The sequence below is a fragment of the Leptodactylus fuscus genome, chromosome 9 (genome assembly GCF_031893055.1).
Source record: "Leptodactylus fuscus isolate aLepFus1 chromosome 9, aLepFus1.hap2, whole genome shotgun sequence".
NCBI lineage: Eukaryota > Metazoa > Chordata > Amphibia > Anura > Leptodactylidae > Leptodactylus > Leptodactylus fuscus.
The window spans coordinates 7495580-7518895 of record NC_134273.1 but is presented as its reverse complement, the minus strand read 5'-3'; the positions used below and the strand labels follow the sequence as shown (position 1 = coordinate 7518895).

Genomic DNA, 23316 nt, shown 5'->3' with positions numbered 1-23316 from the left:
CCTAGTAAACTGAGCGTTAGAATGGCAGAATGCTGATTTTGTTGTGGATTTTGTCTTTAGAATATACAATAAGTAACTTATGGTGGGATTTCTTATACAAGGGGACTGTCTTGTGTGTGACTTTCTATTGTCATTTCCCAGGTGTCCTCAAAGCTTCACATCATCCCTAACCCCAGTATATTGGTATCTCTGCGGCTGGACTTCCTTCGTATTATCTGCAGTCACGAGCACTACGTCACTTTAAACCTGCCCTGCAGCCTCCTGACCCCGCCATCTTCTCCTTCACCGTCTGTGTCCTCTGCAACCTCACAGGTAGGTAACCGAGACCTGAATGCTATCAAGGAACCGATCCAATTTCCGGTCTGTAACCCTTTCACAACCAGGCCTGTTGTCACCCGTATTTTGACCCTTTTTTGATAGGCTGCCCTTAAATATTTTGCGGCTTATCAAATCCTGCAGACAGCCGGTGACTACTCTAGTGAATGGGAGTTGTGAAGATTTCCCAAATTTTTTTTTAAATTTCCCTGGCGGCCATCGCCACTTGTCACATGGAGTTGTTTTATTTGAGGTTGCGCTCGGTTATGATGATGCAACACTTTATGGTTGTCGTCCAGACCCCGTTTAGGTCATCGTCTGCTTTTTTTCTTTGTTTTTTGGCAGAGCTCTGGGTTTTCGACCAATATCCAGGACCAAAAGATCGCAAATATGTTTGAGCTGTCGGTGCCTTTCCGCCAGCAACATTACTTGGCAGGGCTCGTGCTGACTGAACTGGCCGTCATCTTGGATCCCGAGGCAGAAGGGTGAGCCGTGATGGGGGGGGGGGGGGGCGACAAGGTTTTGGTGCATTCATAGCTGCAAAATACTTTAAAGGTGGTTTCTAGGATTAATAATAGATGACCTATCTTTAAGTACAGTACTTGGGAACCCCGCTGATCAGCTGTTGGAAGAGGCTACAGCGTTTGATTGAATGCTATGGCCTCTTTACTACTTACCAAGCACAGCACCTCCCATTGTATAGTGGTTGTACTTGGTATTTGCCGTTGAGCCCTGATCACTGAGTTGTGACCAGGCCATGTGATAGGTGAATGTGATGTCAAATGTTCTTTGAAGTAGCAGTGGTGTTCAGGGTGTACCGCTGCAAGCAGCTGATCTGTGGGGGTCCTAGGTGTCGCAACACCCCTGATATTCAATTCATGACCTATCCTACTGTTTGGTTGTGCACAAGACAACATTTCCTGATCTAACAAGGTTGCTTATTCACATAGCAGTAGTGCGCAGCTTAGCAAACACAGTTCTGCATTGTGATTTTTCATTGCCCATGTGCAGGCGAAACACGTTGCAAGCTGTGCAGATAAAAAAAAGTGTTGCAAAAAATTTGCAATAATCTTAAGAAAGCCTTGCAGTGTTGCACATTACTGCTATGGGTACGGGCCGTGTGATGCTTAAGAACGGTTTAAAGAAGAACTTTCACCCCTGCACCAGCTTAAACTTTTTTTCCCCACCATTCCAGTAGGCTCCTCCCCACTGATTCTGGTATAGTTGGAACCCCCGCAGTCCCGGATAGGCTATTTGATCTCCTTACTGTCAAGAGGGCGGTGCTAGGAGGAAATAGGGGGGGAGCTAATTCTGATCCAGATGCCTCCTATTGGAGCTCGGAATCACACCCCCCTACCTGACACCGCCCACTTGTCATTAGGGAGTCTAGTTAGTATATCAGGTACCAAACCTAACTGCACTGATTGCTCGGGAACGGTGGGGGCTAGAGAAGAAATTCTAATTGTCCTGGAATTGATGGAGTGGGGCTATTATAGAATAAAGAGTCTGATATGGTGAAAGGTCTTCTTTTTATGTGACTCAAAATTTAATAATGCAGAAGATGGGGCACCAAATCTGCGCCCTGCAATCGGGGTGATAAGGACGTAACCTAGAAGAACCTACTTGGCTCTATTGGGTTCCATCAGGGGTCCTGTAATACATGGTGATATATCTGAAGGAGGGGGGACGTTGTGGCTCCTGTGGGCGCCCCCGAGTCAGCTCAGTCCATGCAGTTACATAAATATTCTGTAGGATTTAGTTAGACAGTGATGTTTGCTCTGCGGCTGATCACTAACCGCGCTTACAACACTCCTCGCTCAGGTTATTTGGATTGCATAAGAAGGTGATCAATATGGTACACAACCTGCTATCTACCCACGACTCTGATCCCCGCTACGCTGATCCCGAGGTAAAAGCCCGAGTGGCCATGCTTTACCTGCCCCTGATTGGCATTGTCATGGAGACGGTCCCGCAGCTGTACGATTTTACAGGTACGGTCATTGACACACATGGTCCGAGATTCCTCCCCTCACCACCCCGTCCTTCTGTATCTCTTGGGGTGACCTTTGAGTCTACAGTCAGCGATGTCCGCAGCCTCATGGCCTCAAATGCTGAGATGATTTTTAATTTAGATTTTGTTACTGTGAAAACTCACATTTCCTGATACAGTGTAACAAATCTCCTGCATAGCATAAAATGATGACATTCTGTGCATGTAGTCACCACTAGGGGGAGCTTTATTATTGAATTTAATAGGATCTGTATACATTGAGCTCCCTCTAGTGGTGGGAGAAGGCACATGGCATTGTATCATTCAACTGTATGGCTTTTATATTTGGCAGCAGCTCCGACTACAGTCCTAGGACTTACCGTATTTTTCGGACTATAAGACGCACTTTTTTTCCCCAAAATTTGGGGGGAAAAGAAGGGTGCGTCTTATAGTCTGAATGTGGCGCCTGGCATCCGCTGTAATAAGAGAGGCGGAAGCCGGCAAGTGATAGACGCCGGGGCCTGAGACATCGCTGTGCTCCTCTGCCCTGCATGAAGCCAGCAGCAGTGATGCTATTCCGCTTCTCCGTCCCCCCTGCCGCTGGCTTCATGCAGGGCAGAGGATCGTAGCGATGTCTCAGCACCTGTGATGGCGTCTATCCCGTGCCGGCATCCGCCTCTCTAGTACAGCGGATGCCGGGTCTGCAGTCTGTATCCGTGGCCCCTTCTCCCCCGGGGCCGGTCCCCACCGGCCCTGTACCTGTGACGTTGCAGGCCGGCTCCTGCGCGGCGATATCGCAGGAGCCGACCTGTTCGGGTGACAGCCGGGAGCCTAATGAGGCTCCCCGGCCTGTCACTGCTGTATTAGTATTGCGACTGGTCTCTATGACCAGCCGTAATACTAATAGACAGAATGTCCCATAGACGGCAATACAGTTGTGTAATTACATAATGACTGTACCAGCAGAATAGTGAGCGCAGCTCTGGAGTATAATACAGGATAAGTAATGTAATGCTCTGCGGTATAATACAGGATAAGTAATGTAATGTATGTACACACTGACTGTACCAGCAGAATAGTGAGCGCAGCTCTGGAGTATAATACAGGATAAGTAATGTAATGTATGTACACAGTGACTGTACCAGCAGAATAGTGAGCGCAGCTCTGGAGTATAATACAGGATAAGTAATGTAATGTATGTACACAGTGACTGCACCAGCAGAATAGTGAGCACAGCTCTGGAGTATAATACAGGATAAGTAATGTAATGTATGTACACAGTGACTGCACCAGCAGAATAGTGAGCGCAGCTCTGGAGTATAATACAGGATAAGTAATGTAATGTATGTACACAGTGACTGCACCAGCAGAATAGTGAGCGCAGCTCTGGAGTATAATACAGGATAAGTAATGTAATGTATGTACACAGTGACTGTACCAGCAGAATAGTGAGCGCAGCTCTGGAGTATAATACAGGATAAGTGATGTAATGTATGTACACAGTGACTGTACCAGCAGAATAGTGAGTGCAGCTCTGGAGTATAATACAGGATAAGTAATGTAATGCTCTGGGGTATAATACAGGATAAGTAATGTAATGTATGTACACACTGACTGTACCAGCAGAATAGTGAGCGCAGCTCTGGAGTATAATACAGGATAAGTAATGTAATGTAGGCTCCTCCCCACTGATTCTGGTATAGTTGGAACCCCCGCAGTCCCGGATAGGCTATTTGATCTCCGAACTGTCAAGAGGGCGGTGCTAGGAGGAAATAGGAATAAAATAGTAAAAAAAAAAAAAAAAAAAAAAGCTTTAAAAATATATAATAAAAATATAAAATAAATAAAAGTTCTAAATCACCTCCTGTTTTTTTTTCAATACAAGGTGATCTAAGAAATAGACATTCCCCAAAATGGTATAACTAAAAAGTACATCTGGCCCCGTAAAAAAAAAACGCCCTATACATCCCCGTACAGCTGCAGGGTCACCTGTCAATGTGGCCTTGCAGCTGTTGCAAAACTACAACTCCCATATATTAAATATTTTACCAGTTTTTGCTTCAAAATTTTTTTTTCCCTATTTTCCTCCTCTAAAACCTAGGTGCGTCTTATAGTCTGAAATATACTGAGACCCGACCCTTAGGATAGATCATCAGTATGTGATCTGTGGGGTCCGATGCCTGTCAGCTGTATGAAGAAGGTGCAGATTGTCTGTGCTGATGACATCATGTTCATGGGTCACATGGTACAGCAGCAGCTCAGTCCTGCACTCAGCTGCAATTCCAAACAAGGCCACTACAATATTAACGGCGCTATCCTCAGTATTCAGTGAAGGGAATTCTGCGCCTTCTTCAAACAGCTGATCGTGGGGGTCCTGGGTGTTGGACCCCCCACCAGTCACATATTGGCAATGTCTCCTGAGGAGAGCTGTAAGTCCTGAGATCTAATTAAACATAATGCGAATTTCTATTTTATGTGGCCAGAATCTCACAACCAGCGAGGGCGACCCAACTGCGGTGCTGGAGAGGATCACGAAGGGGACGGCGGCAACATGATCAGTCAGACTGTGGCTATGGCCATCGCTGGGACGTCCGTCCCTCAGCTGACCCGACCCAGCAGCTTCTTACTGACCTCACAGGTAGGGGACTATTGGATGGATCGTGCAGGGTACAGGTGCAGTAAGCAGCCGCCGTACGCCATGTGTGTATTTGTACGCCATGTGTGTATTTGTACGCCATGTGTGTATTTGTACGCCATGTGTGTATTTGTACGTTTTGTCGTTTCCAGCCCCCTCGGCAGCACTCCACCTTCTCCGCAGAGTCCAGCCGCAGCCTCCTGATTTGCCTCCTCTGGGTGCTGAAGAACGCGGATGAGATTGTGTTGCAGAAATGGTTCACGGACCTGTCCATCCTGCAGCTGAACCGCCTGCTGGACCTGCTCTACCTCTGCGTCTCCTGCTTCGAGTACAAGGTGAGGGCTTTGTAGGTCACGAGTGGGTGACAACCATTCACATCCAGTCCCCACAGCAAGGTGTCCGTACTTTACTGATTCTGGCACAGTTAGAATTTTTTCTCTATCCCCCACCGTTCCTGAGCAATCAGTGCAGTTAATTTTGGTGCATGATCTGTTAACTAGACTCCCTAATGTCAAGTGGGTGGTGTCAGGCAGGAGCAGACAAGGGGGCGTGACTCAGAGCTCTGTCCACCTCTGATTTGAGATGGACACACTCCCTTGCTTCTGTCCATCTCTGGTTGGAGCCCCTAGTTATCCCCTCCCTTGCCTGTTCCTGCCTTCACCCACTTGATGTTAGGGAGTCTAGGTAGCATATCATGTACCAAACCTGAGAACGGTGAGGGCGAGAGTAAAAATTCCAACTGTGCCAGAATCCGAAGATGGACGCCGATTAAGGAAGGACTATAGATAGAATTGGTTGTGGTGGTGAGAGGTCCTCTCTAATAGGCGCTCCATATACATGTATGCAGCTCCCCCTAGTGGTGGCAGAACAGAGTGCAGGCTTTTGTTGCAAGAAAATGCAAGGTCCAGGGTTTTTTTTTGTAAATTTTCATCTTTCTATTTCAGGGCAAGAAAGCCTTTGAACGGATGAACAGCTTAACATTCAAGAAGTCGAAAGACATGAGGGCCAAACTGGAGGAAGCCATTCTGGGCAGCATCGGGGCCAGGCAGGAGATGGTCAGAAGAAGCCGAGGTCAGCTTGGTAGGTCTGTCCAGACCAACTTTGTAAGGATTATGGGGCCCAGTGTGTATGGAGTGATTTCGGTTGGGGGGGACATTGCACCCGTGTAGATACTGTCACCCCGGAGACTATGAGAAGTATTAGCCATTCCCTATTATACTGTATGTTATGATCAGAAAGCTCTGCACTCGGCTACTTCTGTCTGCCCTGTGGATTGGCGATGTGTGACCGCTGCTCCGTTCACAAGTGGGGCCCCGGAGCCTTGTCCTCCTGCGAGGTCTGCTCCATCATAGCCCAGCAGCGCAGCTTTACCATCACTTTACCCTAAAAGGACATTTCTCCTGTGCTCACTGCTGCCCCCTATCTGTCCTCTCATGTCATTGCTGGGATATTTTTGGCCCGCTGCAGTTAATAAGTAGTCGTCTGGAGACTTTCTAGGAGTCGTAAACAATGCAGAGCAGATTCTGGAGTTTCTTCCTCTCACTGCGGCTCTGATTTAGTGCACGGCACGGAGGTAAATCACCCGCCGTGGCGCCCGCAGATTTATGACGCGTCACGTTCTGCTCTCCAACTAAAAACGCTGAGTCAGCTCCATTTTTCTTGGCAGAGCGGAGCCCGTCTGGAAGTGCCTTTGGCAGCCAAGAAAACCTACGCTGGAGGAAGGAGATGACGCACTGGAGGCAGAACACAGACAAGATGGACAAGTACGAGCCCGCGCACCCATGATGTCGTGTCTTGTCATTCTGAATTGATCTGTTGCTGGATATTAGATGTAAGACGACCTTTCACCTTCCCCACCAGCTCCAGTTATTTGCATCTTTGAATAGCCGCCTCTCCACTGATTTCGGCATAGTTGAATCTTTTTCTCTCGCCCCCACCGTTCCAGAGCAACCAGGGCTAGTAGTTGTGCTGCCTAATATGTCAAGTGGGTGGTGTCAGGCATGGGCAGGCAAAGGGGTGTGACTCATGTTTTCAATCACTTGCCCACTACTTCCTGAAACCACTCACTTTAGGGAGTTTAGTTAACATTTTAGGCAGCAAAACTGATTGCTCAGGAATGGTGGGGGTTAAAGGGAAAACTCCAATTGTGCCAAAATCAGTGAAAGGGCGGCTAATAAAGGATCCAAAGACCCCGAGCTGTTGTAGGTGGTGAAAGGTAAGGATTATGACATCTAGTGGCCAAATGGACAACATTGCAGACTGGTCCGAAAATAGCTTCTCGCTTTACGGCCTGCTGTAAATGTTTTGTTTCATTGCCATAGTCTGTCTATGACAAAATGTGAGATCTGATGATGTCAGCAGGGGAGGGTGGAGTTATTTTGGAAGGGTTGGTGACATCACTGCCCTCCTCATATACGAGATTTGAGGTTATTAGGTTTTATTTTTAAAATTTTAAGTAATTTTAATTCTGAATCTTTTAATATGGGAAGGGGGGGTGTAGGCGATCATTTATACGTCCTTCCTATATTTTTTTTTGTAAGCCCCGACCCTTTGTGGTCCCCCTGTATCTCCCCCTCCCCATCCTAATGATACTTCTGGTTGTCTTTCCACATGCGCTGTGTATATAGAAGCCACAAACCCTGCAGGTACAGTGTCTGTAGTGTGCGTCCCCCCATAACAATCTGCATTTATGGATCCCTCCGTCTTGTGGTCGTGTAAAGGCTGAGACAACACCCGTGTATTCAGTGTTATTTGTATGCTGTATATTACATGGAGTGATGGCGTCTGTCTATATATGGTTAATACATAGGTTATACTGGATATAGGTGCCTGACACTAAGCATAATTACATAATGACTGTACCAGCAGAATAGTGAGCGCAGCTCTGGAGTATAATACAGGATAAGTAATGTAATGTATGTACACAGTGACTGTACCAGCAGAATAGTGAGCGCAGCTCTGGAGTATAATACAGGATAAGTAATGTAATGTATGTACACAGTGACTGTACCAGCAGAATAGTGAGCGCAGCACTGGAGTATAATACAGGATAAGTAATGTAATGTATGTACACAGTGACTGTACCAGCAGAATAGTGAGCACAGCTCTGGGGTATAATACAGGATAAGTAATGTAATGTATGTACACAGTGACTGTACCAGCAGAATAGTGAGCGCAGCTCTGGAGTATAATACAGGATAAGTAATGTAATGTATGTACACAGTGACTGTACCAGCAGAATAGTGAGCGCAGCTCTGGAGTATAATACAGGATAAGTAATGTAATGTATGTACACAGTGACTGTACCAGCAGAATAGTGAGCGCAGCTCTGGAGTATAATACAGGATAAGTAATGTAATGTATGTACACAGTGACTGCACCAGCAGAATAGTGAGCGCAGCTCTGGAGTATAATACAGGATAAGTAATGTAATGTATGTACACAGTGACTGTACCAGCAGAATAGTGAGCGCAGCTCTGGAGTATAATACAGGATAAGTAATGTAATGTATGTACACAGTGACTGCACCAGCAGAATAGTGAGCGCAGCTCTGGAGTATAATACAGGATAAGTAATGTAATGTATGTACACAGTGACTGTACCAGCAGAATAGTGAGCACAGCTCTGGAGTATAATACAGGATAAGTAATGTAATGTATGTACACAGTGACTGTACCAGCAGAATAGTGAGCGCAGCTCTGGAGTATAATACAGGATAAGTAATGTAATGTATGTACACAGTGACTGCACCAGCAGATTAGTGAGCGCAGCTCTGGAGTATAATACAGGATAAGTAATGTAATGTATGTACACAGTGACTGTACCAGCAGAATAGTGAGCGCAGCTCTGGAGTATAATACAGGATAAGTAATGTAATGTATGTACACAGTGACTGTACCAGCAGAATAGTGAGCGCAGCTCTGGAGTATAATACAGGATAAGTAATGTAATGTATGTACACAGTGACTGCACCAGCAGAATAGTGAGCGCAGCTCTGGAGTATAATACAGGATAAGTAATGTAATGTATGTACACAGTGACTGTACCAGCAGAATAGTGAGCGCAGCTCTGGAGTATAATACAGGATAAGTAATGTAATGTGTGTACACAGTGACTGCACCAGCAGAATAGTGAGCGCAGCTCTGGAGTATAATACAGGATAAGTAATGTAATGTGTGTACACAGTGACTGTACCAGCAGAATAGTGAGCGCAGCTCTGGAGTATAATACAGGATAAGTAATGTAATGTATGTACACAGTGACTGTACCAGCAGAATAGTGAGCGCAGCTCTGGAGTATAATACAGGATAAGTAATGTAATGTATGTACACAGTGACTGCACCAGCAGAATAGTGAGCGCAGCTCTGGAGTATAATACAGGATAAGTAATGTAATGTATGTACACAGTGACTGCACCAGCAGAATAGTGAGCGCAGCTCTGGAGTATAATACAGGATCAGTAATGTAATGTATGTACACAGTGACTGTACCAGCAGAATAGTGAGCGCAGCTCTGGAGTATAATACAGGATAAGTAATGTAATGTATGTACACAGTGACTGCACCAGCAGAATAGTGAGCGCAGCTCTGGAGTATAATACAGGATAAGTAATGTAGTGTATGTACACAGTGACTGTACCAGCAGAATAGTGAGCGCAGCTCTGGAGTATAATACAGGATAAGTAATGTAGTGTATGTACACAGTGACTGTACCAGCAGAATAGTGAGCACAGCTCTGGAGTATAATACAGGATAAGTAATGTAATGTATGTACACAGTGACTGCACCAGCAGAATAGTGAGCGCAGCTCTGGAGTATAATACAGGATAAGTAATGTAATGTATGTACACAGTGACTGCACCAGAAGAATAGTGAGCGCAGCTCTGGAGTATAATACAGGATAAGTAATGTCATGTATGTACACAGTGACTGTACCAGCAGAATAGTGAGCGCAGCTCCGGAGTATAATACAGGATAAGTAATGTAATGTATGTACACAGTGACTGCACCAGCAGAATAGTGAGCGCAGCTCCGGAGTATAATACAGGATAAGTAATGTATACAGGAGGTCGCTCACTATTTTCTATACTAATTATACATGTTCTGTAAAATAATATTTAGATTTTATGTAAATGAAATCATTACTTGGGGTGTCTTTCGGGCAGGACATTATGGTGGAGGGGTTCTCTGCCTAGTACATATGTCTCTGTTTCCTCCATGCTCTCCGCTGACCAGGAGGATTCTTGGGGTGGAATCTCCATCTTATCAGATCTTGGATATTTCTGAGCATGTTCCTGTAAATCTCTCACCATCCTGTTCTGTATCTGACGTACTAAAGATTCTTCTATAAAGTCTTCTATACTAACCGTGTCTGCATGTGCCGTGTTACATTTACTTTTCATGTTATTTGCCATTGAACATAAAAAATTTCCGTTGAGGTTCAGTCACCAGCATAAGTTCTGGTCACCACCATACTTTACACTGCAGGCTGAATTAGAATTCAGATCAACCTTTAATTCATTACTAGAAATGTGACTATAGTCTGATACTGAGTAGTTAGGTTTTTTCCTGCCATCCATGAAACACATAGTCTCCGCCCCATGTCCCTGGTATAGACTCTGCCCTGTGTCTCAGGTATAGTCTCCGCCCCCTGTCCCAGGTATAGTCTCCGCCCCATGTCCCTGGTATAGACTCTGCCCTGTGTCTCAGGTATAGTCTCCGCCCTCTATCCCAGGTATAGTCTCCGCCTCTGTCTCAGGTATATTCTCCGCCCTCTGTCCCAGGGATAGTCTCCACCCCCTGTCTCAGGTATAGTCTCCGCCCCCTGTCCCAGGTATAGTCTCCACCCCCTGTCCCAGGTATAGTCTCCGCCCTCTATCCCAGGTATAGTCTCCCCCCCCTGTCCCAGGTATAGCCTCCGCCCCCTGTCCCAGGTATAGCCTCCGCCCCCTGTCCCAGGTATAGTCTCCGCCCCCTGTCCCAGGTATAGTCTCCGCCCTCTATCCCAGGTATAGTCTCCCCCCCCTGTCCCAGGTATAGTCTCCGCCCCCTGTCCCAGGTATAGTCTCCGCCCCCTGTCCCAGGTATATCTGCAGCACCTTCTCCACTGCATGGTCTCCGCCCCCTGTCCCTGTCTCCGCCCCCTGGCTCAGTCTCCGCCCTCCGCTATCAGTCAGTGACTATAGATCTATGTGAATGTTATCTGGAGTTCTCTTGTGCTGCGTTTGTTGCATTTTGGGATGTGATGGAGCCATGTGCCGTCTGCTGTGTTCATCCTCCGCGGTCTCTCTTGTGCTTTCTGTTATCAGCAGTCTCTTTGGCTCGTATCTGATCCTTCTTCTCCTTCTCTAGGTCCAGAGCAGAGCTGGAGCACGAAGCCCTTATAGATGGCAACCTGGCCACCGAGGCCAATCTGATCATACTGGACACGCTGGAGATTGTAGTGCAGGTCAGGGCGGGTTACACTGGACAGTCTTAGATCCTGGGTAGAAAGTTGGGTCAATTCTTACATATTGTCTCCCCTCCCCCCCCCAGACTGTGTCTTTAACAGAGTCCAAAGAGAGTATCCTGGGCGGAGTACTGAAGACTCTTCTCCACAGTATGGCCTGTAACCAGAGCGCCCTCTATCTGCAGCACTGCTTTGCAACACAAAGGGCATTGGTCTCTAAGGTAGGGTGTGAATGGCCGTGTAGACCCTGTAGGGTCTGTATTCAGGGTCTGCATACGTGCAAATAACATCTCGTACGAGGATGGCAAGACATCAAAAGTGATCTAAAGATACATTTACGATTGTATGTCCGACTCTACATGCAGCAGACAGACCTGGCCGACACTGATGCTGGGGTCTCTTCAGCAGTGTCAGCTCCTGCATATTGATTTCTTTCTCTAATCTCCTGTCCTTTCTGTTTTCTGCTTCTCTCCTGCAGTTTCCGGAGCTGCTGTTTGAGGAGGAGACGGAGCAATGCGCGGACCTCTGCCTGCGACTGCTCCGACATTGCAGCAGCAGCATCGGCACCATCCGCTCACACGCCAGCGCCTCGCTCTACCTGCTCATGAGGCAGAACTTTGAGATTGGCAATGTGAGTGCGGCCATCTTGTCCTGGTTTTATTCTAAATTTGTGATCTCTCAGGAGCCTCAGTTAAAGGGGTCCTCTGCGTTGGATTATCCCTTTTACTTAAAGGGTTCAAGTCAATCGATCTCAAGCTGTCCCACTGCTTAGATTTTCATTGACCTGCTGTAATAATTGGGGGATCCTATCAGCAAGCTTTTATATATCTGCAGCGCCACCACAGGGGAAATCAGGTATTGCATAGTTGTAATGTAATGCGCAGATACCCCAGATCCTGCACTTGGGGGCAACTTATTAGGCATGGGTCTATGTTCAGAATGTCTTGCGGAAATCTTATCTGGACTTAGTCTGGAGCCCTGTGGAGACGTCTTCTGCTGTCCGTAGATAAAATACTAAGACTGATACATTGTAACAAACTGCTCAGCTATAGATAAGACGTTCGTGTCTATTCACTCCCAGCAAGCAGAGGTCTGGATCTTCTAGGTCTGGTCGGGTCTACCACTTCCTTCTTATCACTTTCTACGAGTATCTGACACCGTTCATGATTTTTCCAGAATTTTGCCCGGGTGAAGATGCAGGTGACCATGTCATTGTCCTCCCTTGTCGGAACATCTCAGAATTTCAACGAGGAATTCTTAAGGCGCTCCCTGAAGACCATATTAACCTACGCCGAGGAAGATCTGGAGCTTCGTGAGACGACCTTCCCGGATCAGGTGCGTACGCAGTGACTGGGAACAGACGGATACGGTACTAAGGGATCCTGCACGTCCTTAGGGTGTCCATAGTGGATTTGCTATCTCTATAATGTATAAGGTGTGACCTTGCTGAGAGAGGGTGTGACACTGAAACTTCTTTATAACTGAGATGTATTTCCAGCAACCACCACTAGAGGGAGCTCAGGCTGTGAAATTTCTTCCAGTTTCCTTCACATTCATTTGAATTGAACATAAAGTTTTTTTTAAGAAAGTAACTAAATTAAAATAAATAAATACAATTTTTAGAGGACGTTTCACATTGTGTTTTCGTCTCCAGTCACATCTAAAGCTAAATTCAGAATTCTGTTGCTTGCATGTTACCAGCAGCAAACTAAGCTATAAACCAGTGGAAGGCAGCTTTGGGTGTGACTAGAGAACCTGGCATAAGACCTCAGCGTATCTATAAGGCCACATGGAGGTTTGTGCTGTAAATGGAATATTTTTTTTATCACCCTGGTTCTCCGATAGGAAAGATTTTTGGGTCCAAATTTTTTTTGGTCATTTTATTTCCTAAAATTTTTTGATAGGCCCTAAAATTTAGTATTTCTGGGTTTACAAGTTTTGGTTTGAGTTTTCTATTTGCCATCATGTGGACTAAAGCGGTTTTCTATTTCAGGTCCAGGATTTGGTCTTTAACCTCCATATGATCCTTTCGGACACGGTGAAGATGAAGGAACATCAGGAGGACCCGGAGATGCTGATTGACCTCATGTACAGGTGGGGGAAGGTTTACCGGGGTGTGAATAATTTTGCAATCATTATTCAGCACTTTTATTTCACATGAGCCGAATTCAAAATACTGTTTGAGATTTTCACACCGGACCACGTATGGATCTGCTTTTTTAATTTCAGATGCAATGGAAGACTCCAAGGAATGGTTGCAAAAGTCTCCACCCCCTTATCTCATGGTCTACTTTAGAAAATGGGATTTTCACACATAGATATTTTCTCCTTGTCTCCTTGTTTTAGAATTGCCAAAGGTTACCAGACATCACCAGATCTGCGGTTAACGTGGCTGCAGAACATGGCGGGGAAACATTCCGAAAGGAGCAACCACGCAGAATCGGCGCAGTGCCTGGTGCACTCCGCCGCGCTGGTCGCAGAGTATCTCAGCATGTTAGAAGACCGCAAGTATCTGCCCGTAGGCTGCGTCACATTCCAGGTGAATATACACAAACAGTCAAGATATATATATATATATATATATATATATATATATATATATATATATATATATATATATATTTATTTATTTCCAATAGACTTGATGTATCATTCTCTCTGTGTCCTTCTTCACTTATCAGGCTGACTTTTTACATAGAAGTCTATGGAAAGGGGAAGGGGAGGAGGCTTCTGGCAGTAACAAATAATTGCAGCTGCTACACTGAGAGTCAGGGAGCTTTTTTGATTGTGTTGTGTCTCAGGATGAGACAGAACATGCCAGCAATTCAATGAGCAGCCGCCTCCTCCCCTCTCCATAGACTTCTATACAAATAGCAGCCTGCCTAGTGGAGAAAGAAACAGATTTCTTCAATATCATCTATTACAAAGTTACTTCTATTGACCTGCACGATTCCTATATGACAAGTGGTTTTATAGTTGGAGGTCATGTGACGCGTACGGATACCGTCTACGGATTATATAATAATTAAGCTATTTATCTAAAATTGTAACTTCATGATGAGATGATCTCCTTCCACAGAATATCTCCTCCAACGTCTTGGAAGAGTCTGCGGTGTCGGACGACGTGGTGTCGCCAGATGAAGAAGGAATCTGCTCAGGGAAATACTTCACAGAGGCCGGACTGGTCGGACTCTTGGAACAGGCGGCAGCGTCATTCTCCATGGTAATGTAACGGTTAATTACTGACGGTAACATTTCCGTGAGATGAGCAGCAGGAGCTCTAGGACTTTGCATCAGATGCATCTTATATGTCGGGTAATCTCCTCTGCCTCAGGCTCCTCCTCCAAGGAAATGTTAATTCACTATAAGTAGGAAACAAGGCAGCAGATGTATCACAGCAGGGATTAGCCAGCAGTGTCTGCCCACTCAGTATGGCATCTATAGGGGACACCAGGGCTAAACTGCCTCCTGCGGGGACATTGCTCACCTAAGGAGATGTTCTGGATTTGTTAGGACGTCTGCCATGGCAGGGAAAGTGTCGTATATCGCCCATCATTGTGCTACTGATACAGTATATACATAACCCCATAGTGTTTCAGCACCTATAGGAGCCACCAGGGCTAAACTGCCTCCTGCGGGGACAATGGTCACCTAAGGACCTGTTCTGGATTTGTTAGGACGTCTGCCATGGCAGGGAAAGTGTCGTATATCGCCCATCATTGTGCTACTGATACAGTATATACATAATTCCGGAGAATTTCAGCATCTATAGGAGCTAGCAGAACTAAACTGCCTCCTGCGGGGACATTCGTCACCTGAGGAGATGTTCTGGATTTGTCAGGACGTCTGACATGGCAGAAAAAGTGTCATATATCACCCAGCATTGTGCTACTGATACAGTATATACATAACCCCATAGTTTCTCAGCATCTATAGGAGCCACCAGAACTAAACTGCCTCCTGCGGGAACATTGGTCACCAAAGGAGCTATTCTAGATTTGTCAGGACGTCTGCCATGGGAAGTCTCGTATATCACTCAGCATTGTGCTACCGATACAGTATATACATAACCCCGTAGTGTTTCAGCCTCTGTAGGAGCCACCAGAGAAAAACTGCCTCCTGCGGAGACATTGGTCACCTTAGTACCTGTTCTGGATTTGTCAGGATGTCTGCCATGGCAGGGAAAGTGTTGTATATCACTCAGCATTGTGCTACACACAGTATATACATAATCCCAGAGTATTTCAGCATCTATAGGAGCCACCAGAACTAAACTGCCTCCTGCGGGGACATTCGTCACCTAAGGAGCTGTCCTGGATTTGTGAGAACCTCTACTATAGCAGTGACACCAGCAAACTTGTGACCTAGTCACACTACATAGCGCTTATGAAGCGACTTCTGTCTTCTCCTCGGTGACCCTGCTCTTACCACCATTAAAGACTGGGTGGTTGTTGAAGGGTTAAAAGTGTGGTGACAATTTTAGATGTTACAACCCAAGGAGGTTTGTCCCATATGAAGTTGATTATAGGGAGGCCGGACTAGACAAACCCTATCTATATAGTATATATGGGTGTATAGATGTAATTGAGGGGTGTGGCCAATTCAGAAACCTCAACCATGAAAAAAATCCATCTAATGTAAAACAGAAAGTGGAGGACAAAAAAGGAGAGGAGGCGGCTGCAGCTTCTCTTTCTCTGTGTGTGCATGCTGCGAGAGGGGAGGAGGAGCAGCATGGGAGGCATATGATTGGCTTAGAGCACACAATACAGCTGTGACATCACAGCAGGAAGGGCCGCCCACTCAGCTAGATCCATAGAACTTTATATATAATGACATTCTTCCCGCCGCTCACTCTTCCTGATTGGTGACTTTTTTCCAGGCTGGAATGTACGAGGCCGTGAATGACGTCTACAAAGTTCTTATCCCCATACACGAGGCCAACCGAGACGCCAAGAAACTGTGTACAATTCACGGTAAACTGCAGGAAGCGTTCAGCAAGATCGTCCACCAGGTGTGTGTGGTGTCCACACTGTACAATTCACTGTCATCTCGGGGTGTAGCTGTCATGTTGTAGTCATGTGACTTCGCTGGTGGTGATTGATGGTGATCAGGCACTACACAAACATCTAGTTCACTGCCCTCTAGTGCCCGCCAGGTGTATTACATCTCCAGACACTTCTTACATGAGTGCACAGAATCCCTGCTGGAGATGAAGGCGTCGCGCACGTTCACACTGACATTTACAGTCAGACAGCGCAGATCTACAGATTAGGACTGACAGGCAGAAGATGTTATTACCCCCCTGTAGTGATGACCTTCTCCAGCGGAAGAGTCTACACCCAACAGAGCCGAGCACTTACCCATCATCTCCAGCTCTGCTATATACACTGTGCGTCTCATATATACAGTATATATATACAGCAGGGGAATGTCAGAGAGATCCGGATATTCTGTCTAGATATAAAGTAACATCATCATCTGCGGAGAATATCTATCTATCTATCTATCTATCTATCTATCTATCTATCTCCTATCTATCTATCTATCTATCTATCTATCTATCTATCTATCTCCTATCTATCTATCTATCTATCTATCTATCTATCTATCTTCTATCTCCTATCTATCTATCTATCTATCTATCTATCTATCTATCTCCTATCTATCTATCTATCTATCTATCTATCTATCTATCTATCTATCTATCTCCTATCTATCTATCTATCTATCTCCTATCTATCTATCTCCTATCTATCTATCTATCTATCTATCTATCTATCTATCTATCTATCTATCTCCTATCTATCTATCTATCTATCTATCTATCTATCTATCTATCTCCTATCTATCTATCATCTATCTATCTATCTATCTATCTCCTATCTATCTATCTATCTATCTATCTATCTATCTATCTCCTCTCTATCTCCTCTCTATCTATCTATCTATCTATCTATCTATCTATCTATCTTTCTATCTATCTATCTCCTATCTATCTATCTATCTATCTATCTATCTATCTCCTATCTATCTATCTATCTATCTCCTATCTATCTATCTCTCTCTCTCTCTCTATCTATCTATCTATCTATCTATCTATCTATCTATCTATCTATCTATCTCCTATCTATCTATCTATCTATCTATCTATCTCCTATCTATCTATCTCCTATCTATCTATCTATCTATCTATCTATCTATCTATCTATCTATCTATCTATCTCCTATCTATCTATCTCCTATCTATCTATCTATCTCCTATCTATCTATCTATCTCCTATCTATCTATGTATCTCCTATCTATCTATCTATCTATCTATATATCTATCCATCTATCAGCACTATACCACTTCCCCATATACTATGAGACATCTCGCGCTGACTACACAATAGTGACACTACTAATATTCCGTATCTTGTGCGCTGTCTTTGTGGTTCAGGGTACGAGGAGACTTCTCTCTGGGGCCGCACTCACTTCCCAGAATGCTTTGCCTGAGTCTTTCTATTTCCACCAGCCGGAGACCCTCAGTGAGTCTGAGCTGGTGTTCCTTGCTGAGGCTCGGACACGACATGCTGGGAGTTGTAGTCCTGCCTGATTGCCCGGGCCTGTGATTGTACATTGTTGACGCTGTTTTTTATCTCCTTGTTACACAGAGCACTGGCTGGGAGGTAGGTACCGTGCGTGCGGACAGTGACGACCACTAATAGTCTGAGCCCCTCTGCTTGTCCCACCTGTGCTAGCGGTGGGCTGTGTGCTGTCACCTGACACATGGCATCAGAGCAGGCCAGCTAGACCTAGTGCATGAGCTCACAGCCCCACACTAATCCCATCACCCTCATCATCCTCCACATGTAGTCACCTCCAATATCAAGGGGTCGATTCAGCCATCATAGTCTATATACCCTTAGGTGGTGGATATATACAGCCTAGGTCAGCCATCATAGTCTATATACCCTTAGGTGGTGGATATATACAGCCTAGGTCAGCCATCATAGTCTATATACCCTTAGGTGGTGGATATATACAGCCCAGGTCAGTCATCATAGTCTATATACCCTTAGCTGGTGGATATATACAGCATAGGATGCTCTAGGTTTCTGTGTATCCCAAATTGTTCTCCAAAAACAGCCCCCCCCCCCCCAAATAAAAAATATGTAGGAGTCCATTAGCGCTCCCGCGTGGGGCTCACCCAGCTTTCCCAGACTCATAGGGTAGATAGTATGAGCTGGTTCTCCACCTGCAGAATAGTGAGCGCAGCTCTGGAGTATAATACAGGATAAGTAATGTAATGTATGTACACAGTGACTGCACCAGCAGAATAGTGAGCGCAGCTCTGGAGTATAATACAGGATAAGTCATATAATGTATGTACACAGTGACCGCACCAGCAGAATAGTGAGCGCAGCTCTGGAGTATAATACAGGATAAGTAATGTAGTGTATGTACACAGTGACTGTACCAGCAGAATAGTGAGCGCAGCTCTGGAGTATAATACAGGATAAGTAATGTAATGTATGTACACAGTGACTGTACCAGCAGAATAGTGAGCGCAGCTCTGGAGTATAATACAGGATAAGTAATGTAGTGTATGTACACAGTGACTGCACCAGCAGAATAGTGAGCGCAGCTCTGGAGTATAATACAGGATAAGTAATGTAATGTATGTACACAGTGACTGCACCAGCAGAATAGTGAGCGCAGCTCTGGAGTATAATACAGGAGAAGTAATGTAATGTATGTACACAGTGACTGCACCAGCAGAATAGTGAGCGCAGCTCTGGAGTATAATACAGGATAAGTAATGTAATGTATGTACACAGTGACTGTACCAGCAGAATAGTGAGCGCAGCTCTGGAGTATAATACAGGATAAGTAATGTAGTGTATGTACACAGTGACTGCACCAGCAGAATAGTGAGCGCAGCTCTGGAGTATAATACAGGATAAGTAATGTAATGTATGTACACAGTGACTGCACCAGCAGAATAGTGAGCGCAGCTCTGGAGTATAATACAGGAGAAGTAATGTAATGTATGTACACAGTGACTGCACCAGCAGAATAGTGAGCGCAGCTCTGGAGTATAATACAGGATAAGTAATGTAATGTATGTACACAGTGACTGCACCAGCAGAATAGTGAGCGCAGCTCTGGAGTATAATACAGGATAAGTAATGTAATGTATGTACACAGTGACTGCACCAGCAGAATAGTGAGCGCAGATCTGGAGTATAATACAGGATAAGTAATGTAATGTATGTACACAGTGACTGTACCAGCAGAATAGTGAGCGTAGCTCTGGAGTATAATACAGGATAAGTAATGTAATGTATGTACACAGTGGCTGCACCAGCAGAATAGTGAGCGCGGCTCTGGAGTATAATACAGGATAAGTAATGTAATGTATGTACACAGTGACTGCACCAGCAGAATAGTGAGCGCAGCTCTGGAGTATAATACAGGATAAGTAATGTAATGTATGTACACAGTGACTGTACCAGCAGAATAGTGAGCGCAGCTCTAGAGGGTAATACAGGATAAGTAATGTAATGTATGTACACAGTGACTGCACCAGCAGAATAGTGAGCGCAGCTCCGGAGTATAATACAGGATAAGTAATGTAATGTATGTACACAGTGACTGCACCAGCAGAATAGTGAGCGCAGCTCTGGAGTATAATACAGGATAAGTAATGTAATGTATGTACACAGTGACTGCACCAGCAGAATAGTGAGCGCAGCTCTGGAGTATAATACAGGATAAGTAATGTAATGTATGTACACAGTGACTGTACCAGCAGAATAGTGAGCGCAGCTCTGGAGTATAATACAGGATAAGTAATGTAATGTATGTACACAGTGACTGCACCAGCAGAATAGTGAGCGCAGCTCTGAGGTATAACACAGGATAAGTAATGTAATGTATGTACACAGTGACTGTACCAGCAGAATAGTGAGCGCAGCTCTGGGGTATAATACAGGATAAGTAATGTAATGTATGTACACAGTGACTGTACCAGCAGAATAGTGAGCGCAGCTCTGGAGTATAATACAGGATAAGTAATGTAATGTATGTACACAGTGACTGTACCAGCAGAATAGTGAGCGCAGCTCTGGAGTATAATACAGGATAAGTAATGTAATGTATGTACACAGTGACTGCACCAGCAGAATAGTGAGCGCAGCTCTGGAGTATAATACAGGATAAGTAATGTAATGTATGTACACAGTGACTGTACCAGCAGAATAGTGAGCGCAGCTCTGGAGTATAATACAGGATAAGTAATGTAATGTATGTACACAGTGACTGCACCAGCAGAATAGTGAGCGCAGCTCTGAGGTATAATACAGGATAAGTAATGTAATGTATGTACACAGTGACTGTACCAGCAGAATAGTGAGCGCAGCTCTGGAGTATAATACAGGATAAGTAATGTAATGTATGTACACAGTGGCTGCACCAGCAGAATAGTGAGTGCAGCTCTGGAGTATAATACAGGATAAGTAATGTATTATTTCCTTCCACACAAGTTTTCTGACCATTTTTCCAGTGATTTTCCCCTTTAATGTGGATTATTTAGGTCTCAGTTTAGCTAAATCGACCCCTGCCCTTCTTCTCTGGTCCATCCATCTTTCTGCATGATAACTTCCATCCTCTCCTTCTTCTGCTCTAACTCCAGGGTAGACGACCTGTCCTTGCTGGCACTTCTAGTCCCCGTTTCCTGCTCAGCCACGATCGTCTACCTTGTGCTGCTTCTCACGCATGTCCTTCTTCCCCTCCATCCACTAACCCCGCTGCCTCTGCATCGCCCCCCGGCTCCACACTCCTGTCATTGCATTTGTTCGTCTTCCAGTTGAATATTTGTTTTGATCCATTTATTTTTGACGATCCCTAATTAAAGTAATTTCTGTTTTTTTCCCCCCTTCCCCCACTGTCTCCCCCCCCCGGTTGCTGACCCTTCTCTCCCCACTTTTTACTCTTGTCTGTTGTGGTAAGTTCCATTTCGTGGATATTAAAGTTTGTCTCATTTAACTTCAGCCAAGAGAAAAAAAATTTAAAAAATTTACATCTATATGATTGACCCTTTATGTGCCAGATGACCGGGAATTTTTTTTCTTTTTGAATTGGACCCAAAAATTTTTGAAAAAAAAATAAATTTAAATTTGCACCATTTTAGCGAACTGTAATTTTTCCCACTTACAGTTTTCTATGGTGGTAATAAGGCGTATCCCGGCTGGCGCAGACCCCTCCCCCTGTGATAATGATCCCCTCCCCCACCCTACGCAGCAGCGATGAGAGGGGTTTACCGTGCGCTGTATAACAATATGGTGGCTGTGCGCTATCTCTCAGCTCTGGTAATGGCTCTCCGGTGTAATCTCCTCTCTCAGCTGCCCCTATTATTTGTTCCCTCTGGAAAATAATAGGTTAATCAGCGCTTTAGTTTCCTATAATCCTCTCTGCTACTGTGCGCGTCCGCCTTGTACATGGAGCCCCCCCCTGGTGGCGCTATATCCATCACATTCACCGCACACACACTCCAGATAGTCGCCGTCCTCTTTGGTTCTAGTCATCTCGGAGGGCGAGGTTTGGTCCCTATATGAGCCGCAGCCGGTCAGTGCACCCGTAGCCACCCCAGGACAGCCGCCATCGCCGGCCTGTGTCACTACGACTACCGGCCCGCAGCCTTCAGAGCATGCTGGGAGTTGTAGTTCTGCAGTAGTCGTCCATGGCCAATGGAGTTGCTCTGAAGCCCCGAAGTTCTGCATTTGTGACAGTGTTATGGAGGCCGCCATGTTTATTGATGATGATGATGATGGAGTCTGCAGGATAGTGGGAATGAGGACTGATACAGGCGTTAAAGGGTGTGTAGACTTTTGCCACCATTATTTTTAATGTTCCGGTGCATCTAAAATAGAACTTGTAACAATTCCAGCTCTTTTTCTATGCGTACCTATGTGTTTCCATCCTAACAGACTACAGGCAACCCATGTGTAGTCTGACCCTGCAGTCCTGTATTACTTCTACGGTCTGTAGAAGAGTCCGCGAGGGAGTAACACAGGAGTGCAGGAGCAGACGGCGCAGGGTTACACCCATAGGTCTGTGCGGGAGCTGTATACACAGAACGGCAGGATATTTCTCTTCTTTTTTAGATGCATAATATTTTCGAGTACTTACACATGGTTGCAGAAGAATGCACACCCTCTAAGCGTCAGGCGCCATTGCTTCATCCACTGCGTGTATCTGAGCGCACTACAGTTGTTGCAGGGTTTCTTTCACGGAGTTTCCCAGTATTGGTCAGTGGTCTCTTCCACCTACCGGGCGCCACGGACCATCTCAAGTTAATTCATATTACTTGTACACATCCAGAGCTGCATTCAAAATTCTGCATTAGTAAAACAAAAAATATAAAAATGAAAAAAAAAATCTGCCTCAGTATGGTTAATGGCAGCCGGGAGAATCGTGAATGCAGCTCTGGAGGCAGCTGGGACGTAAGAGAATACGTAACTCTCGATAAGTGACGTGATTATGGGATGTTCTGTATAGATGATCAGAGTATTGGTTGTAAGTCCTCCGGTCATTAACCATGTGATAACTTAGCCCCTCCCCCTTCTCCTTAGGTCGGGAAGAGAATGTTTGGGACCTATTTCCGTGTTGGTTTTTATGGAACCAGATTTGGAGATTTAGACGAACAAGAGTTTGTTTACAAAGAACCAGCGATAACCAAACTAGCGGAAATATCTCACCGGCTGGAGGTAAAGCGCATGTATCACTATAGACAGGGAGACAGTACTATCTGTGCCTACATCTTATGTATATTGGGTGGGGAGGCCGTACCTAGAAGCACCTCATATAGTAAAAGAAACATGGAGACAGTATTATCTGTGCCCACGGGGAAACCGCACTATGAGTGAGCACCTCATTGTTTTAGGC

The 23316-nt window shown here is 45.2% G+C and overlaps 1 protein-coding gene across 12 annotated transcripts in view; it reads left to right on the top strand.

Moving 5' to 3' along the window:
• Positions 1–23316, top strand: part of DOCK7 (dedicator of cytokinesis 7) — a 94157-nt gene that overhangs the window by 64579 nt on the left and 6262 nt on the right. For 4 of the 12 annotated variants that reach the window (XM_075286644.1, XM_075286641.1, XM_075286639.1 and 1 more), the window contains 18 exons: positions 142–312; positions 661–800; positions 2137–2306; positions 4789–4943; positions 5093–5275; positions 5885–6020; positions 6607–6703; positions 7568–7585; positions 11291–11387; positions 11474–11608; positions 11866–12018; positions 12564–12722; positions 13381–13481; positions 13734–13926; positions 14467–14610; positions 16267–16398; positions 18042–18056; positions 23004–23138. In XM_075286644.1, the coding sequence (XP_075142745.1) occupies positions 142–312; positions 661–800; positions 2137–2306; positions 4789–4943; positions 5093–5275; positions 5885–6020; positions 6607–6703; positions 7568–7585; positions 11291–11387; positions 11474–11608; positions 11866–12018; positions 12564–12722; positions 13381–13481; positions 13734–13926; positions 14467–14610; positions 16267–16398; positions 18042–18056; positions 23004–23138 (2334 nt within the window). The remainder of the gene's footprint in view (positions 1–141; positions 313–660; positions 801–2136; positions 2307–4788; positions 4944–5092; positions 5276–5884; positions 6021–6606; positions 6704–7567; positions 7586–11290; positions 11388–11473; positions 11609–11865; positions 12019–12563; positions 12723–13380; positions 13482–13733; positions 13927–14466; positions 14611–16266; positions 16399–18041; positions 18057–23003; positions 23139–23316) is intronic. The other 8 variants (XM_075286647.1, XM_075286642.1, XM_075286646.1 and 5 more) reach the window with 3 other exon arrangements.